This window comes from Falco cherrug, chromosome 11 (assembly GCF_023634085.1).
Source record: "Falco cherrug isolate bFalChe1 chromosome 11, bFalChe1.pri, whole genome shotgun sequence".
Lineage (NCBI taxonomy): Eukaryota > Metazoa > Chordata > Aves > Falconiformes > Falconidae > Falco > Falco cherrug.
The window spans coordinates 26,036,839-26,060,903 of record NC_073707.1 but is presented as its reverse complement, the minus strand read 5'-3'; the positions used below and the strand labels follow the sequence as shown (position 1 = coordinate 26,060,903).

General features: G+C 39.5%; 1 protein-coding gene across 10 annotated transcripts in view; it reads right to left on the bottom strand.

Moving 5' to 3' along the window:
• Positions 1 to 24,065, bottom strand: part of TBL1XR1 (TBL1X/Y related 1) — a 118,043-nt gene that overhangs the window by 13,581 nt on the left and 80,397 nt on the right. For all 10 annotated transcript variants that reach the window (XM_055723471.1, XM_055723469.1, XM_055723464.1 and 7 more), the window contains 7 exons: positions 8,300 to 8,402; positions 6,018 to 6,163; positions 4,347 to 4,566; positions 2,164 to 2,296; positions 1,823 to 1,964; positions 1,460 to 1,523; positions 1,259 to 1,356 (listed from right to left, as the gene is read on the bottom strand). In XM_055723471.1, the coding sequence (XP_055579446.1) occupies positions 1,259 to 1,356; positions 1,460 to 1,523; positions 1,823 to 1,964; positions 2,164 to 2,296; positions 4,347 to 4,566; positions 6,018 to 6,163; positions 8,300 to 8,357 (861 nt within the window). In that variant the 5' untranslated portion in view covers positions 8,358 to 8,402. The remainder of the gene's footprint in view (positions 1 to 1,258; positions 1,357 to 1,459; positions 1,524 to 1,822; positions 1,965 to 2,163; positions 2,297 to 4,346; positions 4,567 to 6,017; positions 6,164 to 8,299; positions 8,403 to 24,065) is intronic.

Here is a 24,065-nt window from a genome sequence, read left to right as displayed (position 1 = left end):
CCCTCTGATGAAATAAACCTTTACATGACAAAATTAGTATTTTTATAATCACTTTATTATATGCAAGTATTCCTGACCTACCTCAACGATCAATGAAAATTTTTACACTGAATTCAGTGGAAGCGTGAACTGACCGGACAAATTATTTATGGAAAAGCTGCACAAGGTCAAGCCAATCTTTCTGCTAATGCAGAGTATTTTTTTCAAAGCACAATCTCAACTGCTTTGTCCAAGGAGCTTTATTGATTGAAACAAGGCTTCTGTCTCCTCCCGAATATTTTTCTGCAAATTAAAGCTGTACCTCCACAAAGACTTAAAAAGTGGCATAAGGCATCACAGCTGCCAAAAAAAGAAACACATCCTTTCCATGCTTGGAGACATTCACTTTTCCTTCCTTTGTGCCAGCACAAGGATTTATAAAGCTGGGCACTAAAGCTAAGCAGGTTAAGTGTGTGCAGAAAAAAAAATAAAGGAGAAAATACACTACTTTACAGTGACACTGCCAGTTTTAAGTATTGTGGGCCTGTGGTCTTACTAGGCTTGCCATTTGCCAGTCTCATTAAGAGAAAGCATGTGTTTACTTCTGCACCTTGAATCAGTTACGGAGAAAAAACTACACTCTTCTCATTCTTTGAATGTCTATTCTTTGAATTCATCTTAAGTCTACTCTTCATCACCACATGCCCTTCCTACCATTCATAAAATCCCTCACACTAACAACACCTTTGAATTTAAAGACCTGTGAGTCTTTAAGTTTGTTTAGAGATGTGAAATAAAACACAGTTAAACAAGGAGCTCCATGGCCTTACACAACTGGCACCTCCCCAGTCAAATATATTGACTTTTCTTAGGTTCCAGCTCTAACCTTTTTAATCATTCCCAGGCTTGACTGATATCCAAATCAGCCTGAACCTACTCCTCCAGTGTGATTTTTTTCTGAGGCTTTATACAAAGTGCTTTACTACATTTTAGGTGATTTGGTTTTACAAAGGTTTAGTGCTCCAGTGTTCAATGCACTTACTTTCCAACTTACACTAACCTAACTGGGATGAGATCCAGGGACACTGAAACCTAATAAATATCTCAATAAACTACTATAAAATACAAGGAAACATAGTTAGCATAACAAGTTCTTTGTAAGTACATATTTACATCCCATGACTTTAATTTACTTACTTTCTATAGCTTTGCTATTATGCTTTTAATTAGATTACAACGGTGAAGGAAAGAATTTTAATTTTACCAAAGATTATCTCACCTTGTCCACTCCTGCACTTAAAATGAAGTTTCCTTTCTTGTTCCATTTTAACGCAAATATAGGACCTTTATGTTGCCCTAAGGTGCTGGCAAGATTACCTGAAAATTTATATTGATATAAAATACATTAAAAAAAATAAAAAACTATGCTGTGAGCCACAATACAGGAAAATATACTGGAAATTAGAAGTATTTCACTTACCATCTTTAGTCCATATCCTTGCAAAGCCATCGTAAGACCCAGTTGCTAGAAGTGTACCTTCGCTCTGCCAGCAAAAAGGTTATTATTTTTATTTTTTTTTACTGTATAACTCAAAGCTAAAGAGCAAAAAGCAAATTTCAGGTAGAATACATCTGCATAAGATTATGATATTTATTCCATTGACTACAACTCAGTAAAAAGAAGTCCCTGTAGCACAACACAAGAAATCACAATGCAAGCTAAACCCAGAAATATTTCAGGAGCCACAGCAGAGGAGGCTCGGTTGCTGTCACTTAAATTTGACTATGCAAAATTATAGGTACAGCTTTCTCTGATAGTTTAAGCCTCGCCATTTCTACTTACATTCCAATCCAGTGACGTCACATCTTTGTTGCTGGGTACATCCTGCCCGCCTTCTCGTATACAGTGTCGAAGTACCAGCTGTGTAGAGCCGCTCGTGCTGTTTTCACTGAGGTTCCATATCCGTGCTGTTGAATCTCCAGATCTATGGAACAGTTGATAAGAATGTAACTCCTTCTCCCAATTACTTCCATTTTAAAAAGTATTCCTTTCAAAACAGCAAACATTGCGGCACCTGATGTTGAAGATGCTGGGGCAGCTATTATTTTAACTTGTTACCATCAGCGTACAGACGTATGCCAGTGGGCATCAATATTACGTGCATACATAGTTCATGCACATACCCTGAGGCCAAAAGGTCACTAACGGGATTCCAGGCACAGATGAATACTTCGGATTCATGGCCACGCAGCACCACTGCCTTGTTGGGAGGGATTTCAACATCTCCATCTACTTCCATCATATCTGTGTGATTATCTGCATTATGGGAAACAACAGTAGAGAGAGGTGGATTTTAATATTTTGGGACAATACATTGTAACTACTGTATGGCTCACGTTCGTCTGGGATAAGCATAGCAACTAATTCACAGTTTACGTGGATCAAAGTTTGACAAAAAGCTGTTATGTTCCCTCATAAATTGGAACTGGAAAAATAAAGTACTATAAACAGATGGGGAGTTGCAAAAATGTGAGAAAGCTCTTAGCCCTTCTAAAGTTCAGCATCCAAATAGATTTAATTTTGAAACTTCAAAATTGGGGCCAAAAGTTAAATTCCTGCTAAGTCAAAAAATAAACGTTGATTTAAAAGTACTCATAGTTTTTCAGGCACAATACTGCACAGGACAATATGTTACTAGTCTATCTTGTGCCTTAAAAATACATCTATGATACATTCCTTTCCAAAAAGACTCTCTTTTCACCAATTGCAGTCAAACAGGTTTTAAACTTACATCTCAGGCATTTTATTTACAAAATGGTTTTAATTAATATAATAACATTTGGTGATAACAGAACTTTTTAAACTGCATCGGCAACTACCGTGGAATTGTGGCAATACATAGCTTTCTGTGTGGAAGCGATACTGAATCCGTACTGTTCTGTAAAAAATACTGGGGGTAATTCAAGTGACAAAACAGTTTTCTTGGCAACTGCCATCAATCATTTTCTATTATTAAAAATAAATTCACACTGAGTGTATATGCAGAACATGAAAAGTTCACCTGCTTCGTTTTTTTTAACTGTGGTTAAACAAACCATTTCCCATCTATTGCTTAATTTAACAGCAAGGGTTTCTGTCACTGTTTGTATGTGTGAGAAAACAGAAGAGGCTATTAGAACATGCATATTTTTAAGAAAGAGCACCATATAAAACATTGCTTCCATTTAATGAATCAACGCTAGTATAATTTGGCGTTCCAGCCAGTAGGGGTTGCTGATAGATCACATTTAACAGTGGCTGATTTTACACTTACTCTATCTAGTTCACAGTTAACAAGGATATATTTTGAGATTTTTACATGAAAGCATTGAAGTAGAGAGTTTATTTGTTTAATCCAATAATTATATCTCCAGTTTATTTGTCATATATAGTAACACAAAAAACCCCTAGTAAAATCCAGCTGTAAAATGCAAAAATTGTACATGGCTTGATATGAATACTCTCTCAAAAATGTCTTTTATTCAGGTGTTTTTACAGCAAAAGCTGTAACTCCCCCTCTCAACTGTGTAATTCAGACTTCCAGAACAGCATTTTCAAAATGAAATTTTAATGCCTGATCTGAACTTTCCTGTACTAAGCCTGACTGTAAGGTATGTTCCTTTGACCAGCGATAACAAATGAAACTCACTTGTTTCACCAGTCACAACTAAAATGGAACCATTGAATAATCCAAACCTGCACAAAGTTGCATCGAATCATTCTGGATATCAAATCACGAAAACTGATATTGATAGAGGACACAAATTATACAGGATTTGTCTCAGCAACCGTGATGGTCTCAGCATGACAAGGAAGTCTGTCCTACAGAGCACTGGTTACAGCTCCCCAGTTCATGGGGTTAGCAGAACCTGCCAAAAGTAGTTTGCAGAGCTTCACAAGCAATGCTCAGTTTTAACCACCTGTGGATTAGCAGACTCCTCTTCTTATTGCTCGTACAGGGGCCAAAACTGAGAGGAGATGCAATAATTAAAGATTTTTTTGCTTTCTCTTTATGCAAGAGTTCTCAGAGGATGCTGTGAAAAACCTTCAGACGGTAAGAAAGGAGCAGTACTGGAGGTGAGACTGGTCAATGGAATATTGTGAATTAATGAATTCAGAAGTTTGCATTTCTTCCTGCAATTCCAGATATCTAACCTGGAACAGTCAAAGGTGAGACGCAATCTATTAAAAGTATCGCCCGTGACAAACGTGTTCCCTGCAAGCTGAAGGGTTACCAGTACCTCTACACAACCACCTCACTACCTACAAGCTCGTACTATGACAGATGATGAGGAAATAAGTTAAGATCATTTCTGTCTCAACTTACTTGCTATAGTATGTGCTCCGTTCTCTTCTCCATTTGCAGTATTTTCTCCATTTTTCGCTGATCCCTGTTGGTTAGTCGCGGCCGCAGCTGCAGCAGCTGCTGCCTGCTGTTGTGCAAGTTTATCTCTGTAGGCCTGTTGTCTGGTCTGTACCACATCAGGCATTACTGCATCTATCAGTGAGAGAGACTCTATCGGCCTACCATCAAACAAGGTACCATCCTAAATTACAGCAGAGGGAGAAAACAAAAAAAGACAACACCAAGTACAAATTAACATTATGGGCAAAAATTCCACAAAAAACTACAGCACAAGTTTTGGTTTAATATAATAAAACAGTTTACAAATGGTGCTGGAAGTGGTATCTCATCATTGTTGTGGTTAGGATTGGAATTTTAGTCTAAAGTTCAGTGGCCACCATAAATATGCAGAAAAAGCCACCGCAAACCTCTGGCAGTGCTTCTGGAATCAAAAGTTACATGCTTTGAATTTGCTAAATCGTCTGCTAAAGTAAAAAATTCTGTAAGCTATCTATGAATATGATTTCAAACATGAGTGGCTGCAACAAAATCTAATGGTTTGTTTGAAGAGCTGCTAACACTGCAAGTCAGGTCACTGGCTTGTGAAGTTATTCTATCTTATTAGACTAATACTTTCCATAAACATATTATCCGGAGAGTTGACTAGTTTTCTTCCTTTTTTAAACAGTGCTGGCGTGCTTTCAAACAACAAGGAAGAATTTTATCCTGAAATGGACAAGACATAGTTAAAAATACCCTTGTACATATGCTACGGCTTTGTAAGGATCTATTTTTAGGAGCTAGAAGGATTCCTTGCAATAAATATAGGGTCTCCTTCTATTCTAATCACTTGCTTTATTTTTCTGAGGCCTCCTAAGGGAATGGATTTGCTTTACTTGGACTATGAAAACTACACATAAAGAGCAGACATAAGGGAGAATGGAAAGAGCAGAATTAGTGAAAAGAAGTTTCCTTCTGTGATATAACTGACACATACAAAGGCTGCTAACCTTCCAGGCATAAATGAGAATGGAAATTGAGGGTGAGTATCTCCAGCATCAGGCAGGAAGATACATAGCTTTTTGTACTGCTGGAATAACCATTTAAACATCAAATTTAATAGATCCTGCTCAAGATGAATTAGCCAGTAGAGGTGAAAAGCAAACTGGCATATACCTCCATCCTTCCTGCCAGAAACTGAAACCCTTGCTCTATTTGGAAACCTTGCCTTTGGGCTCTCATTACTTCATTATGACAACAAATCACCAAAATGAGAGCTGCATAGATAGTGCTCTCCCACCTCCCTAGTCTACGAAAATAAAAATTAAGAGGTTACTTGTCTCAATGATTATCTTATTGCACTTGTCTGGATTTACTACAACATTATATTAGGGTAAAAACTCTACAGACAACGGACCTTTAAGCAATGAGCCAGAACACCATGCCTGGTGTTGTGTGGCTGCACTGGGCAGAACCCCTACCCAGTTATGTCACTCCATTCTGGTTCCACCACTGGAGTCATGGTGAACACCAGCAGTAAGGAATCTGAAGTAAAAGTAAATAAATAGGATACAAGAAAGTTAAGAAAAAATACTAACATTCAAACTTACTGCAAGCAAGGACATAATGCTCCTGCAGGCAAAGCCTCCTTACCTCATTAATACTGACTTCTGCCTCTACATACTGCAGACCTTTCTGGATGATGGAAATCAAAGCAGCTGGTGGCACCAGAGCACCATTTATATTAGACTGGCTGATATGGCTCTCTATACCAAAGGTAAATGCTGAATGGGAAAACCCTAAAGACAAGGCAAAGACATCAGAATTGATTTATAGATAGACAACGCTACTTGCCATACCACTGTAGGATCTTCTGTTTACAAACCTAAGCAAATTATGCAAACTTACAGCATGCTCATGAACTACAAAAAAAACCTCGTCAACACACCTCTGTTGTTTCCCTCATGTTTCTCGTTTAAATGTATAAAAGAAGAGAAAAACAAAGTTTATATATAAACACACCAAATATTAATTACAGTATCACTGGCAAGACATTTGTGCATGAGTAAATATAAAAACATAAACCATACAATTTGCAATAGCATTTACATATATTTATATATTCTCAAATGATACATGCATTGTATCATATATAGTATTTAATAAAATATGTATCTCCAAAACACCAAGACTCACTTGTTATTTTTACTCACCTATTTGCTACCCATGAAAGTGAAATGGATCTATATGTAGAACAGAATTCACTTCATGGTACAGTGCTGTCATAGTTGCGTATGTTTTGGCATTCAGAACTACATCAGTATTGTGCACTGATTAAGACTGTTAGCATTAAGACCACACTGTTGCTTGCTATTTATTTGATCACCTTGAAAAGGTGAATTTAACCTAGATAAAAATTGTTGTTTCAGCAAATTAACTTTATTGTCATATAATTTTTTCTTAAAGTACTTCCTCCCCTCTCCCCTGGTAACTAAAAAGCTGCCTGCAAACTTTCAAACGACTATAAAGCCATTATGTAAGTTTGGTTTCTGCGACAAAAGCAATCTGCAACTGGAATAAGAATGTGCAATACTTTTCTGTAAATTCAGGCAGAACAGTAAGTTTCTGCTTTCTTCTGACAAGCACAGACTGAAAAACTCTGACATCCACCATTGCTTCTGGTGCTTCTTTGTCTGAATTTGAGAAGTCCATGAGCAATCACCTAAGCAGTGGGGCAGATATTACATTGGTCAAATGCTTTTTCAAGAAGCTAGACACCACCCCCACATCAGCAATCACTAAAGAAAACTAAGAATCAGTAGATGTTGAAACGGCAATGCAGCACACACATTAAAGCTGATCCCTTACACTGTTACCTTAAGACTGGAGTTTATTTTTGCTTTGATATGCAGACTTCTTTTATGTGTTGCTAAGATCATATTCCCTCCTGCCAGCTGACAATCATCACTTGTTCATTTACTGGGGCATGCCCCGATTTCCAGTCAAATCTACCTGTTCTAAATGTAGGCTGCTTTAAGCATTCAATATCATAGCTGTAAGTAAAAGGTAATGTTGTCTCTTACACAGCTTCAAGAACAAAGCCCCCTGCAGCCACCCCAACATGCAACACAAACTCAAACAGCTGATCCAGCTGGGTTTGGGAAGCTTTACCAATCAACTGTCCAAGGGAACACTACTACATTCCTGCTTGTGCTTTACAGACACAGTCAGTTTGGACAAATATGATGGGAGAAAGGCTTCTTTTCAAGTTTGACCATATTGAACTGCCTTTTGCTCTTACTCTTAAGAAGCAGTAGGCTTTGGCTAGCCTGACATCAAAGGACAAAATCCTTCAAGAAAGTGTCCTGCAGGAAGGGAGGCTTTTGAGAACCCTTGTTCTCAAATAAGGAGTTATTCTTGTAAAAGTATCTGTTCATCTGTATTTAGATTCAAATTATAGAAGTCATATGGTCACACTTGCCACTTCTTCCTTTGAAATACAGCACCACCTTCCCTCCCAGTCACGTTCAGGCAATGAACCGAGCTTGCAGGAGCACCATCACTCCAAGACAGAACAGGAAAAACCAGTATTTTGGTGGTCATCCTTTTTTCTTCTTCAAGTAGCCCCAAAGAAAACGGTGCAAAGTGTCATCATCACCCTGTAGATAAGTGATCTCCAGGAAAAAGCATTTCTAGCAATCAAGTGAGCCCTTGGCTGGTTAACTGCCATCTGAAGAGCCAAATGACTAAGTCTGATTAAAGTTACAGAAGGTAACTTGGCAGGAATTTGTTCTCTTGTTGAGAAGAAACACCAAGAAACAGTTCAGACAGAAGCACACGCCTACTGGCAAAACAATTAAATTTGCTAAAGCCAGTTGCAGGTGAATACCAAATAAATTATGCATTATTTAGCAACCAGAATTGTAAAAACTCACCTGACTCTTGCAAGTATCTATATACCAGGAAGTTAACCTCATCACTGCTTATACTCATCTTTATTCCCAGTTAAACCATGAGGTCACAACAAAGGACACAACCCTGAAAATAAAAAAGTAGGTCAATTCAAAATTTGTGGTACCTAATACGTATTTCTCAACAAATACTATACTTATAAAGTAAGTAGCTCCCTGGCAGTATAGACAATGGTTTTACTTTATAATGAAAATAAGTCTACCGCAGTCATTAAAAAAATCATTTATCTCACCACAACATAAAGGTCAGTAAGTTAAATATTGAAGGGCCGGTTTCTCAAATGATGAAAATTGGTATGGACTGGAGAACTACGCGGCTTAATACAAGTACTAAAAAGGCTTAATTTCACAGGTTTTAAAAGAAAAATCAAGTGAGTTTCATCTAATCGACATTATTGCTCTGAAACACATTTTTCGAGATGTGGATTTCTCTCTACCTGGCTAACAATGACTGAGAACTTGGTTTCACAGTGGTATGCAAGCAAGTTCTCACTTTTACTTTCTAATCTAATTCAATTTTCAGGTACTTCTACTCTAGTAAAAAGGTGCAATATGGGCTGCAACACTGTATCTGCTCAAAGGAAGTTCAGCTATTTCCACGAAAAATTAGAAAACATCTCAGCCATACATCTAGGCTTTGTAAAAGGAATTCTTGACGTTAGAGGCAAACTTTAAACAGATCATTTTTAGTAACATTTCTCTAGGCTTTCAATCAATGCTTTAAAAATACTGATAGATACATATACACAATTGCCCCTTGATTTTATTAATAGTAAATATTTAGCAAGACAAGTAATGTATCAAACTATACATACTTTTGATGACAAATTTTGAAAATATGAAGCAACAAGAGTTTTAAAATAAGATGAAGAGACAGAATACAGTATTTTCCCTAACTTCAAGCCTCCTTTTTGAGAGCATTCTCATGACTTCTGGACGTTTGAAAATCCTGATCTTTCCACGACATTTAGCAAACAAGTAAAAACAGCAGCTCCAGAACATAATATGAAATAAAGTCCATCTCCTGCTCCTAATACACACCCAGCACTTTCCATCAGCAGATTTCCAGGTTTTTACCAGCTGCCCACCACCGTCGTTTTCTTCTACAGAACTGGAGTCTAAGAAGACAAGCAACTTTCCTACTGTTTTGACAAAATCTGACTTGGATCTGACATTAAAAGGACTAGAGAACAGATTTTCTTGTTCAGAATAAAGAAGTTGATGCTACGCAGCTACATAGTCAGGCCATTCGCCACTGTTGCTCAAAGTGGGAAAGCAGCGAACGCAGCAGGAAGCAACAGCTACACGGTTATGATCAGCATCATAAGGTTGCCCATACATATTCTTCCTAGGCATCTTTTCCTAGCCAGACTTCTCAAGGAACCATGAGAAAACAACAACTCCCTCATCATCTAAATTTTGCATTTTACTAGGGGGAAGAGCTCTCCAAGGGGTGCCTTCCCTAACCAGTCCCATAATGGTGTAGAGGAAAGACCCAGCTACACTCCTCAAGAAGAGGAGAGGCTACAGGATGAACTTGGACATTGTAAAAAGTGTGTTTGCCCAAAACCACACACGAACCCATGCGAGTCCATGAGCACACAGACATCCCCAAGCCCGCCCCAGCCACACACCCAGCTCATAGCTGGGGTAGGAGGGAGGGCAGCGTGCACTGCCCACTCGGTTTGGAGAGGGCCCAGGAGAAATGGCACCGTCTGAGACCTGCAGGGAGGGCTCAGACCCAGCTGGGGCCAGCAGGACCAGAGTGGGAGAGCTGGGGCTATCTGATATGGGAAACGTGGAGCTGTATGCGATGCTTGACGTGTCCACACCTCGTGCTTTTAGGGCAGCTCAAGCACACCTCATTGCTGAAAGAGGGAAGATGGTTTTATTTTTTTTAAGAAAATAAACAAAAACAGACAGCTACTTAATTCTTCTCATTTGTAAAGGAAAAAATAACTGTTCCAGTACAATAACTTCTAGCTAGTGCAATGCAACTTGTAAAGAAAGGTATATTGATATCAACCCTACCCCAGTCATCCACAGCCCCCAGTGATGCCTGACATACAAGGTCTACCTGCCAAATTACTACATACTTTGAGGGCTCATTTACTGAGCAGTGTGTGTAATGAATGTCATTTTTAGCCGTTTCATGCATTAGCAACTGATTCTTAACACGTGTAGGGCCAAACACTGTTTTTATTCAGCTATGTTTAGTTGTCATACGTGGTGTAAATCATCTTTATTTAGGACTGCTTGTTACAGAGAATAAACTTCTGTAGGAAAAGGTAATTAAATTTAAAAAGACTTGTAAAGAAGCCTTTATACATTACAGACACACATAAATTATAGTATATTTTTCACAGGCCTGTTACTGATTTTTAAAATCTTGCTGCATCATCCAAAAACATTGACCAAAATGCAGAAATCAGTGTCATTTGCCACATACAGAAGACATGCATTATTAATACAAAGAAGGCTCCCCACTCAAAGCAGAACAGTGGAGATGCCACATAAATTCATCTGTTAAGTAGCTGGATAGCTAAAGAATAAAAGCTAACGTTTTGCCTGTCTTTCAGAAGTGTTATTCACCCTGCCCCAAGTGAAATGAGTATAATTTTTCAAGGCAGGTTCAAAGTGTTCTCCACCAGATGCTTTGGCCAGCAAGCAGTGCCACATGCTGTCCTGCGCGGCTATCAAGAGGTGGCAGTGCAACACCGGCTGCTGCACCGTCACATCCAGGAAAACACAGAGATGTGCTCAATAAATACACAGCTTGCCTGATGAGGACATGAAACTGGAAAGGGTGCAAAAGGTTCCAGGTTTTTACCAAGATACTGCTTTATCCATTTTTTCGGTGCTTATTTCAATTTTCTGAAAACCCATTTCTGTGTTTACCCCAGCACCCCGAAACAACCCTCACCTGGCTCCCGCACAGCCAAGGGGAGCGAGGAGCCCTCAGAACCAGCAACACCAGCCCACCTTCCTCCCCATCACAAAAGCAAACCATCACATGACAGAGAAAATACAGCAGAAGTGCAGATAGGGGAGGATACACTAATTATATCCCTTTGACAAATTTGGAATTGATACCAGGCTTGATGCTGGCTGCCGGGCTCATGCTGCCACCCCTCGAAACCAGGGCCAAAGCCAAACTGCCCCCAGCAAAGGGCTCTGCAGCGTGGCCAGTGCCAGCCCCAGCCCGGCGGCCAGTGCCAGCCCGGCGGCCAGTGCCAGCCCCGCGGCCAGGCCGTGCAGGCGGCTGAAGCAGCAGCTCGGAGGTGCCTGAAGGCCAGTGCACACAGCGGGGAAGCTGCTGCCGTTTCCAGCCCTAGGAACTTGTGCTGCCTCACTCCTCCTTCACAACCGCCTGGGAAGTGACCAGCGGGAATGGCCTCAGAGACACTGCAGCGAGCAGATAATGGCAAAAATGGAGCAGAGGTGGGACAGAAAGGGGACCCACCGGCCCCAAAGCCGGCGGAGATACTGCTCTCAGTGATCAACATGCCATGGCCACCCCCTCACTTCATGGTGAAGTTACAACCTGCCACCGATGTCTGCCAAAGGAAAACAGTAATGGGAAAGAAAAGAAACCTGGTAACCGATGAACCACATGAACTCCATGTTCCCTAATGCCCTAACACGGCCCTAGGGCTTGTCTGGGAGGTGATGGAGAAGACTTCTTAAAAGTGGCATCATGTAAATGAAAGCAGAAACATGAATAGAGGAGGAAAGGCTGAGAAGAAAAAAAAAAAAAAAAAAAAAAGGAGGCAAAAAATAATTTATGTATGCACCCATTCGCATACACACATACCCCACATACTAACAAATTCACTAATGCTGGTTTATTTCCCCCAAATCCACTATTTCTATGTGCAATCAACTACTTATTTTGGGCATTTAAGAGCTATTAATATGCCTCTTTATTTTAGATGCAGTGATTAAGTAACTGAAAAAGACACAGAAAAATAAGTCAAAAATAAGTAGAAATGACACAAAATTCCTATCAGTCTTAGATTGCTAGCCTAATTTGCAAAGGACCCATTAAAAAGACCTCAAAATATTTGCACCTGGATGTCCCAAATCCATTCTGAAAATGTAACAAGATCCTTGAGGCCCTTTTTTTGTGGCCCTTATAAAAATTCCAAGTCTTCCTCAAAACATTCTGTGGATTTACAGGAAATGTGGCAAGATACGATGCAGCCACACTATTGTTTTAGCTCCAAGTGTACTTTTAAAGGAAATGTGCTCTTACTTGCCTCTACTTTTGTTTAGCACCATGGAGCAGTCACAGTGCATGTGAAGTGAATTCTTTACCAGTAAAACTAGGATTAAATTAAAACCAAATTAAAAAAAAAAACAACAGGTAAAAAACAGATGCGCATGAGGACTTAGGACCATGCCCAAATCGCTCGTGGTCTTCCAGTCCTTGGGACCACACCTGGATCCATATTCACTGTTTAAAATCAAGTCCCCTTCAGCACGCCTCTTCCCAGGCTCTCAACCCACACACATCCCTGTGATGCTCAGCAGTGCCAGTTCCAATGAAACCGTATTACAGCACAGGTAACCCATCACCCTGTTCTCCCTTGACCATCCGAAACTACCAAGCCACAGGCACAGGTTTTCTACAGGACCCCTTGGTTTATAACACCACTGTTCTATTAGAATCGGCACAGTATCAAGATATCCCAGGTAATTTTCAATGTTGCTATAGAAATTCCCTGAACTTCCAAAATTTATCAGGCGTAAAACATATCAGCCATAAAATAAAACCCAACTGTCTATACAAGTGCTGGCCTCAAGATCTACCTAAGAACTAGCTGTACCACAGGTCAGAAACAGAGATAACACGCACCTGTGCTTCAGACAAACCGACCCACTCATTCCAACTCTGAATCTATGTCAGAACTCCCACAAAAAAATAATTTGGAAAGGGAATGAGGTTTCTTGTCCCAGAGCCAACACACCAACTCTTGACTTAGCTTCCACACAGCAAAAATGTGCCTGTATTTCCGTAACATGCCTACCGTAACTCAGACGCACAGGCTCTCTTCGCAAGGGTTTCTCCACCCCTTGAGGTCCATTCACACATTTCCATACTTTGGGTAAAACTCACAAGTAAAATCCGTTATAACGAGATCAAATTCCACTATCACGAACACTGGATCTGTAGACTAAGGGGTGCCCAACAGTACAAATCTGATTGCATTTCTGACAAATTATTATTCTACTCCGCATGTTTGTGCTAGCTTTGTACTCTTCTTCCAGGTTCATGCCAAACGCTAGAGAACAGATGCCGCCCGATATGGCTCCTGGCCTAATAGTTTTTTTTGGTTGGTTTTCTCTTAAACAAACTTGAACTGGCAGTGAAAGTTTATTCATGAGATTAGCACTTTGTATCTCTTAATCACAGTTTTATAACGTACAGTAGTTCACTACGGTTAGATTTATTGTATCATCAAACAACAGCCTCAGAAAGTAGTATTTCTGCAGTTCTAGGTGGGCTCTAACACACCCTAATTAGGTAGGATAACAGAAAAAACCTGGCAGGCTGCTGTGAATAATAATTCCCCCAAACATACCCATTATTAGTTTGATACCAAATATAATATGTTAAAGGGAACAGCTAATGCTCCGGGTAGCTCTGAAAAAATGCTTAATGTTCAGATATAAACAGACTGCTACATTGATCCATGGAAAACAGAAGGCTGGCTACAGAAAGAATAAATCTCCTACAACAGAAATATTGTCACTAGTCCTTTTATTTTTTCCTCTTTCGTAAGAAATCTAGACAAATATTTTGCCAGCATGTGTGCACATAGACAGTGATACCATTTTGTTTTTAATTGCTGCTTAAGAATCTTCCTTTTTTTAATGACCACGATGGTTGAGAAGGAAAAAAAAAAAAAAAAAAAAAGGCAAATCATATGACCCAGCCTGGGAATGCATTGCTTTCTAACTCCACCCAAAAAACCTGCAGGTGTGTACAAGTCCTTTGGGAAGTGTTATTACAATTCTGCTTTACATCCGTATTACCTCTCTTAAAAATAAAAATGAAGTCCCGCACGTGATACACAATTCCTCTTCATTACGCTTTGCCACTAACACTGGGAGTTCCGCAGCCTGGCAAACCTACTGGCTGAACTCAACAGCTATGAGACCACCGTTACGATGACTCGGGGGACCGGGGACACCCCGCAGCCCAGGAAGGTGTTGATACACTAACCACCATTTCTCCAGCTGCATCCAGGCCAATTAAGCCAGTGAGGCACCAATGCCACCAAGGCTGCTCTGATTTATCAACTCAGAGGTGCTGAAGGGAGTGAAAAGGGTGCAATTTAAATCCAACCACTCAGACCAGACAAACTCCCGGATTTGTGAGGTTTCGGCAGGACCTCGATCAGACACCAAATCCACTGTGTGAGTAGCTTGCAGAGCTGCAGTTTTAATCCAGGGCTCCACAAAACACTGTTGCTGGTGGCTGCTGTTCTACTAAGGTGTTCTCCAGAGGCTCTTTTTCCCAAGACATGGTAGGTCTACCCCAAATGGCTGCTGACCTCAGTAAGACTACATCCAAAGACAATGTTATGTATAGTCCTTTAGAAACAGTTTATAAAGAAAAACTCCTAAAACATGTTAGTGGTTCCTGTTATGTCAAGCATGCAGTGCATGATCAATGTTGTACGTCCTTCTGTGTAAGAACATATTAAAACATCAATTTCAACAAAAATGAACATTTTCTCATACTTTAAAAAAAGAAGTTGAGTTTTCTTTAACTATATTAACTAACTGCTCTAAATACTCCTCTTTGCTCTTTCACATTTTCACTTGAGAGATGGGGTCCAATATTGTATTGGGCACAATACAAATGAGCCCTGATTAAAGTTCTACTACCTGAAAATCTGCAATTAAGAATTCTTTCTAACCTTCTGAATTTAAAGGAAATTTATTTTTTAAAATAAATTAAATGCATAAGTTTTGGTTTAATATATTTCAACATTAAATTTATCACATTTTTTTACCTGTGTCTCAAAATTGCTATTATTTAAATGTGCCCTTCTTTAAATTTAAGCTTCAATAATCTATGTCAAATGTGAACATGCATAAAAAATTATCCATAATTCTACCTAATGAACCTTCTTACTGATTTCCCATATGATCAAGCTTTGCTAGTTTTCCTTCCAGCAATTTAAAACAAGAGATGCTTCTCATGTTCATCTTCCAACTCTACTGCTTTGCTTTTAACCTCAGGAATACAGCTTCTTTTCCAAATACTAAAAAAAAAATGTTTTCCTTTCCTCATCTGAATTGTTTTCCTTAGCTCAGGTGATAAATATTTGTATTCTGTACTTCAGCTTTAGTGACCTAATTTATGGCAAAAGCCTCTGCCTTTCCATGCCAATCTGAGAGCATGAAGTTTACAAGATGAGATACAAGTTTGAAATTCTCCAGGGGAGAAAAAAAAATAAATTACAATCCTGAAAGGGAAGGGGAAAAAAATCCCAACAAAACCACCCAAAACCTTAGCTAAAAATAACAGTTACTGTCTACTTATCTGAGTACTCAGTCCCCAGAAATGCCAAGCAGAGTCCTGAGTACTATTACAAAATAAGCTGCAGATGAAGCCCATTTGTTGGTTTTGCCTAGAGCAAAGTAGTATTTAATTACTGAACTATGAATCTCCTCCCCAAAGTCATATGCTGTGTGACCCAGGAGGCTGGGATTCCGGATGTTACAGCAGAGACACAAGTGACAGTATATTCAGTATCATATTTCCAGGCTATGGCTACAAAGCTGCACACTTTATGCTTTCTAGAGTTAAAAATACATCTTCCTAGACAGCTATAGGGCACCTTGCAGTGATTCTTGGCAGCCATATTTTGTAAATCCCTAGATTGACTACAGAAACAGGGTATTTCTGGTACTGACACTTTATTCAATACTCTTTAGGTACTTAAACCTCTTTTTTTCCTTGTTACAGTGCAACACAAGAAGAAATTATGTGTTTGAGGGTGATTTCCCCCCATATTTCCTGTATCAGAATAGCAAAAAGGGATTGTGTATTAGTATTTTAAAGACCTTCTAACTGTTTAGGGAACAATGAAAACAGGCACAATTCTTTCGCATGATAATTGCGACCCTGTTAAAACGGAGGTAGTTCTGATACATCTTTCTGCAGGAGAAGATATGTTATTCCTTCAAAACCTGAAAATCAAGGCCAGCTGCTCAGAACATGCACCTGTATCCCACTAAAACCACCAGCAGAAATTCCTGCCTCATTTTTGGCTATTTCATAAAAGCCATGCTTCCCTGACTCCGCACAGGATCCCAATCCCAAACATCTCATCTCGGTCCCCTGAAGGTGGACAAGCTTTTAATCACCGAGCTCAAGCCTGATGATGCAGGGATTAAATGAAAACTGTCCAGAAGTAGTAGTTAAAAAATTAAATCACCATCCTCTCTCAACACTTCAATAACTTTCAGAGCACACCATGAAATATAACCAAACATAATGAAATTCTCCTTGATCACACACCTAATCCAGACCAAAGGCATTTTTTGGAAAGGAAGAGCCTGTGATTTGAAGAGATGATCCTCAGGGTTAGATTGTTTTACCTGCACACAAGCTGGGCAGATGCCTATGGCAGCAAAACTGGAAATGTGGCGTTCCTAAAACTGACTAGAAACAGGTAACTTCTGATCCATGGCCAGAATTAGCACACCTACCTGGGGAAGCAGCAGTACAGGTATCCATATGGATTGCTTCACAAGATGACCTGCAAAGTTCACCCTCTAGGCTCTGTATGTTAAATGTATCTAACTTTGTAATGGAGAGGGAAGCACCAGACAAACGCTTGTTGTTACTACAGGGAGACACATCTGTCTCTCAAAGGGAAAATTTTCTTACTGGAGGGGCCATCACAGGAATGGTGGTAACATCAGGCAAGCTGTAGAGCTTCCATTCTTAGGCCATTAGACGAACGTCCCTTTAGACAGAGTTATGATCCTTTGGGAATACCTAATTTAAGTAAGTTAAGCCTTTTGCAATCAGACTTACAGACCCTGTCTCAAGAAGGCTTTGTAAAATTGTTAAATGGCTTTGCTAAACACTAAAATAACAGCCTACTAATATTCTCGGGATCTAGACACAGAATAGCTGTAGGTTGCTGGAATCAAGTGCGAGAAAGATTAAAAACTGGAAGAAGCATTATCTGCTATGTTGTTTAAAATCCCATGCAATATACCTCTTCAGCATGCACCCAGATTTTAAGCATGCAACTATACGACTGCTAATCTCCCATGCTGCATTAAAAAGCTTTAGCAAAAAATTAATTATGGATGAATGTGGGAGCACACCCATTAATCCTTGCTTGCATCAAACTGTGTAAAAATTTCAGAGAAAATAACTGACTGAGAAGAGCTCTTGAGTCAGTCAAAACAAGCCCTATCGAGAGCTTCTGCTGAGACTAAGGTAGGGGAGGGACAACATCCAAAAAATGTCTTGTATTTGTGACCATGCACCATTGAAAATAAAAGTACTATGGTTCAAGCTTTTTGATCAAGACCATGTAGAAATCAAACAGTTAAACAGAGTTAAAGATCTCCATACTGTGCTAAGTTTCTGCTCTCAGCTGATAATTATTCTCATTTTCACTGCTGGAAAACCCACCAAATAGTGTGGCTAGTAGCCGGATCAAGAACGTTCCATTTTTTCCAATACATTGTTCCTGATGTTCCCACAATAGATCATTTGGGGCTCTAAGGGACTGTGTCAATTGAATTGAATGATGTGGTCGCCTGCTGGTACATAAATGCAAAGGCAAAGCTGAGGGGGTTTATTTTCAAAACAGGAGACATTGATCCTGTGACAATGTTCCATTACCCTGACTTTATTTCTATTAGAGACAGTGATTACATCTACATCAATTGCTTGAGCTGATGGATATTGGTGCACTAACAGTGACACAGTTTTTTACTATGCTGCTGCCCTGCATACTGATGGCTTACAAAATAAAAGATTCATTCTGAGCTTGGACTAATGCTACTTATTTGTCAATGAAAAATTACTGAAGTGGGGGCTGACTTTCGTAACTAGTTGATTTTCAGCTATCTGTGGGTTTGGGATGGGTCATGTTCTGGAAATCTCAATTGTGGAACGGTGGTTAGTTACCGTGTATAGCCTGGCACGGACTCTATTTGTTATGATTAAAACATTCATATTGCTACCTGATGGTGATAAAACAGCAAACGCAGTTCTTACAAGCATCTGTGGAAAGATATTTCCGCACACCTGCAACAGCATCCCTATCTTGACTGGAGATTTTTTCTTATGGGTGTACGGACTCTTGCATTTTCCCATACCGTCACCCTTTTACAGTTCCTATCTGCTGTACTTGCTATCTTTCCCAAGCTGGTGATCCATCTTCTGGCTTTCATCTCTTGATCTGACAAATGATCTTGAGCCCGTGGTCATGCATTTGCCCTGATTTTCACCTCTTCACCATGCACTGCCTACATGTACTCTGCACTCCTGAATTCATCTCTCCGACCGCTTTCAAGAGCGCTGACTTCATCTGTACTTCTTTTAGTCATTTCTTTTTCTACATTCTTCTTTCACTACTTTTCCATTACCACACGTAAGTTGCTAACATTTTGCACAAATAAACTCTGGTTGTTGAAAAAAAAAAAATTAAATTCACCTTCAGCAACAGTGATTTCTGTTCCAGCTAAGCCCTATTCATTTTATTTGCCCTTGTCTGTTTAGCCTTGTGCCCTGAGTCATGTCCTGAAGTGCTTGCAGAAGAAAGGCCTTTGTCTGACTTGCTGCACTGTATTTACTGCAGTGGGTTCCCTCATTCTTGATTACCAAGTTGTTTTTTTTTTAATGCTGCCATAACAACAACAAATTGAGGTGATTTGGAGTTATATCTACATAGAGTTACAAAGCACAGCAGAGGTCAGAGCTAGCAGCATCTGAACAACTGCGGAAACCGGGACAACAGCCAGAGTCAGCCAGCCTCTTCTCACGGCATCCCTCTGCCCCACGCTGACACCTACAACTCCTGCTAGCATACGGCTGGGCGCCCCCTTGCTCAAGTCCATTGCATGCTGCACATCCGCAATTTTTCCATAAGCAAAAGTCAAACAAAAAGACCCCAAATCTTCCTTTGTGGTGTGCCCTGGTACTTGCGAAGTTGAGCCGGTAGGGACCCCAGCAGCCCTTGCCTGGGAGATCCGAGAGCATTTGGCTGTGCAGCAGTGAATTTTGCTGGCCTAAGTTTGGAAACACTCATTAGAGGCCACCACTGCCTCTGGTTTTGGATTGTGTGGTGTGTTTTTTTAATGCTAGTTTTTTATGTTTTACTAAGGTTGCTATCAGTACTCGGGTAATTATCCTAAATTCCTGCAGGTCTTTGGGGCCTGGTTCATCTTTCCCAGTGAACAACCAAAGTCAAACTATAACCAAACACACTTACATCAGTCTGGACATAGACAGTTGCAGGAACATGACCTTTTCCAACAAAGGATCCACTCACTCATTTGCCCTTCCCTTGCTGTGTGAGCCTCAATGCTCTCTCCTCAGCGTTTTTAGCACCTACAAAGCTAGTATCAATTGCAGCTTTTATTTTCAGCACAGAAGTTGACAGAACTACCCTATAAATAATACTAACCACATAAACACAGCAAGAGAAGCATTGCTGCAGTGGAAGACCCAGGACAAGGGATAATCCCTCTGTGTATGAACAACTTTCCAACTTTATTTCTGAATATTTCCAACATTATTTCAGAAAAGATCCCAGATTATTAGGCATAGCACGTAACTTCTGCAGTGTTGGGGATATAAACATGTGATTTGATTAGGAGGAAACCAGTGAGACAGTAATGAGGTGCTCTGTTCACAGGGCAGGTGAAGAAGGTTTGATCTACTCTAAACACAAATAAACCCAGCTCATTTCCCTGTTGTTAAGCCTAGTCTTATATGCCTTTCCCATAAGAAAAGAAGTTTTGGAATTGTGTACTCTGGTAGCATCTAGTTTGAGGATAACAAATAATTTCTCTGAAATTCCTTTGCGAGTGCGTGAATGCTGCCAATGTTTTCCTAAGGCAGATGTTTTGTTGAATACTAACAGCTCTAAGTCCACTGTTTCTGAAAAAAGGAGGATGAAATCTAAAACCCCTATGAGAAAATACCATAACGGGGTGGGGGGTAAAAAAAAAAAAAAAGAAAAGAAAAAAAGCCCTAACAACCTCACAGGACACAGAGAAGATCCTTCAGTTACAATTTATTACAACTTCAAGTCAGGAAAATATGAACTGTTAACAAGGGAAGATATCATCTCCAGCTTTAGTGGCCGTTAATCAAGAGCAACTACATCAGAACCTGCTACTTACTGAAGAGTAGGCCAGGTTTATTTATTTATTAAGTGGGATGAAGAAAAAGCAAACGGTGCCCTTCGGATAGGGAAAATAATGAATTAATTATATTACAAATGCAGGGGTTTGTTGTGGTTTTGTCCAATAAAAAAACCTGACTACTTGGGACACAGCCAATACACTCATGAGTTCTGGACTGATGGCAAACAGGTAGATTGGTACTTACGAGTGTTAATAGTAGAAATACACTGTGCTTTAAACATGTTTTTCTCTATTAACCCAGATATTAAACACGTAGAGAATCTAACTGCAGTCAGACAGCAGAATTTGGTATTGAAAATATGTGCTAACATTCATCATATTTAGTGTTCAAGGTTCTCTACAGCCATGAAACATAACCTAAACCCTGGAATAAATTAAATGTAAACTGACAAGTTGTTTCTAGCCCCAAGATGTTCACCTCAAAAGATTTAAAGACATGTAACTCATGACTGACTGCAGCATTATGCATGAATTGAGAGTTTTAAAGAAAGCTTATAAAGTTTACCCTCAGATTAAAACCTCAACTCTTTCCTTTACCCAAGCATTTTCACATCCAGCCCTGTTTACTAAAGCAGCCCAAAATGAGCTTGTGGGAGTCCGCAGGTAAATAACCATTATGAGTTCAGAACCTTTAAAAACAGAAAAAAAACCCAAAAAACAAACCAACCTTTTGCAAAACCAAAAATAATAGATAACATGGTTTTGCAGTTGGTCATATGAACTTAAAAAAAACCCAACCTGTGAATCTGTATTAGATATATCTACTCCCACCCTCCTCCACGATCCCTGCAATATTAGATCGCTAATCTACAAAAAAAGACATCCTTTCCCCATAACCACTCTACCAACACCACCTACAACACCACTTTTATTCCCAAATAAAATCAAATGCAACAGCAGTATTAAAAAGTGCAAATGGCAGCTCTGAGTCTTTAAAAACTGTCTTAGAACTATAGCACATTTTTATTCAAGAATAATAAAATTGCAGTGGCTGAGCTTAAACAACAGAGATCACTTAATGCCAACAAGATCAAGTGCAAAAGGGCAATAAGAAACCATCTCCACCTAGGATATTTTTTTTTCAGTTAAAGACTAATTAGCAGGAAGAAATTATTAAATCAGAGCATTCCTCAGCAAAGAGAGATGGACTAATTAAAATTAATTTAACACAAATTTATTTTAGAAAAATGACCATTGAAATGGATCAGAAACTAACCATACTTATTTTAGCACCTCAAGATTTAAACTTCAGGTGAACTATGAAATTAGGTAGCTAATTTTTCCAGAAACCCCTAAATCACTTAGAAGCCTTATTCATCTGTTCTAACGAAGAACAGGATGTAAAGTGCTTGCCTTTCCTGAGTACTTCCTAAGACCAAGTTGACTTGTCTCTCAAAACCCACGACATAAATTAAGAAACAAACACCGGCTGACAAACATTATTTTTGGTATTCAAAGCGTCAAAGCTCTTCTTACCTGTTAAATTTAAATCAATTATTAGAGTAAGAGTTTAATATCCGTGATCTCAGCTCTCCTAAGGAGACTGGGCATGGTCACTCATGAATACACAACCCATTGTAGCCGCAGACAGCATGCAGTCATTCAATCGTCTTAGGCTGTGACACAGCATGATCAACATACCTGTCTTATTTTCTATTTACAATCTAAAATAACAAAAATGTGAGACCAATGTGAAATTCTTATTTCTTCTTTCACTGCACTATATACTCATCCGCAATACAGATGTGATCTAATAAGAAGTAATAGAAAAATAAAGCAAGAGCAACCCAAGCAACATCTCTAAGATGCTGCACCAGCCAAGGCAGCTGGGCAAGCAGGCATGTGTGCCTGAGACAGCTCTGGAGGTGGCAGTACCCAGCAGGTTATAAAGGTTGCTGGCATAGGTCACGAGGGCAGAGTACTACTTTACTTTTACTGAAATAAAAGATTGGGCATTCTTGGGTCACCCATCATCATTGGTGTCTCACGGCTCTCATTGCATCTGCCGCACAGGGTCTAGGAGGCAGCGAGGCAATAACCAAAGAATGAGAAAGGCAGCGAAGTGACTTGCAGACCCATGCCCCAGCTGCCAGTGTGGGACTGGACACTCAGCTACACAAGCTGAGCTGCAGACATGAGACCCTTGCCAGGACACAGGTAGCTCCAACAAAAGCACCTCATCCCCAGTAACTCCGCAACAAGGACTAGATTGTTTTCCAAGCCTGCAAGTACCTCTTTTCTTAATTTACATAATTTTCAGTTTCTGCTACAATAATCACCTTCAATGCAGACATTCAATCTCCACATCTCTACACCTTACTCTATACCACACATCAAAGTTTGACTGTGTAATTTTTCATGAGCAAAACTGTACTGTCTAGGCCTCAGTGTGATGTATTTTGGCAGAGAATGTCTCCATCAGTATCAGCTATACCTGAATTTCCTTAAGAAACAGTATTGATTTTTCCCTTTAGGTATATATGTTTAATGAAAAACTCACTCACGCCTCCAAAGATTGTCTAGCCATTAAGTTGGTCCCCCTTCCCGCATCTGCTTATTTTTTTTCTCTAAATGAAGCTGTATCAAGGGTCTTTTGGCAGAATATTAAGAATAGCATATATGCTGAGGTGATATGCCTATAATACATAGAAAAGACATGCAATACAGTCATCATCCTTGACCAGATTTTCCATACCCTGCAATATATCCTTTTTTTACTGGGAGCTGTTCCAATACCTGAATCATCAAGAGCACTCTTTTCTTTCACAAAATGCCCTAAAAAATAAAAACAAGCTTCTTCCCTTGTCTGTTGAAAATAGAATATTTTACCTAACTCAAATTATCCTAGACCAAGGACAACTTTGAACAAATGCCAAATTCTGATACTTCATCAGTGTTTAAGTCTAGAGGAATATTTATACTACTGTGAAGGAAAAATTCACAGAGATCCGATGAACATGCCTGCCACAACACAGCCCCAGATGGCTCCTGCATATTGTAAAGTCACCTGTATCTGTAGAAGCAATTGAACTGTTAATCTTAGAAGATTAAAGCAGCCTACCAAATGTTCTTCTTGCTAATTTGGCATGTACAGAGGGTCTGGCTAGTGAAAGGAACCTGAACACACCTGTAGAGGGATACACAGTGAGTTTCAAAAAAAATTTGAAAGATGGTTTAAAAGAATGCCACTTCTCCTTTTCCGTATAGCACATGGCATATAAAAAAGCTATACCAAAGCAGCCTGTTGTGTATAAAAGTTTTCTTTTGCAAGGTTAGCATCCTTCAAAGCTGTATGCAAATGCTTACACGA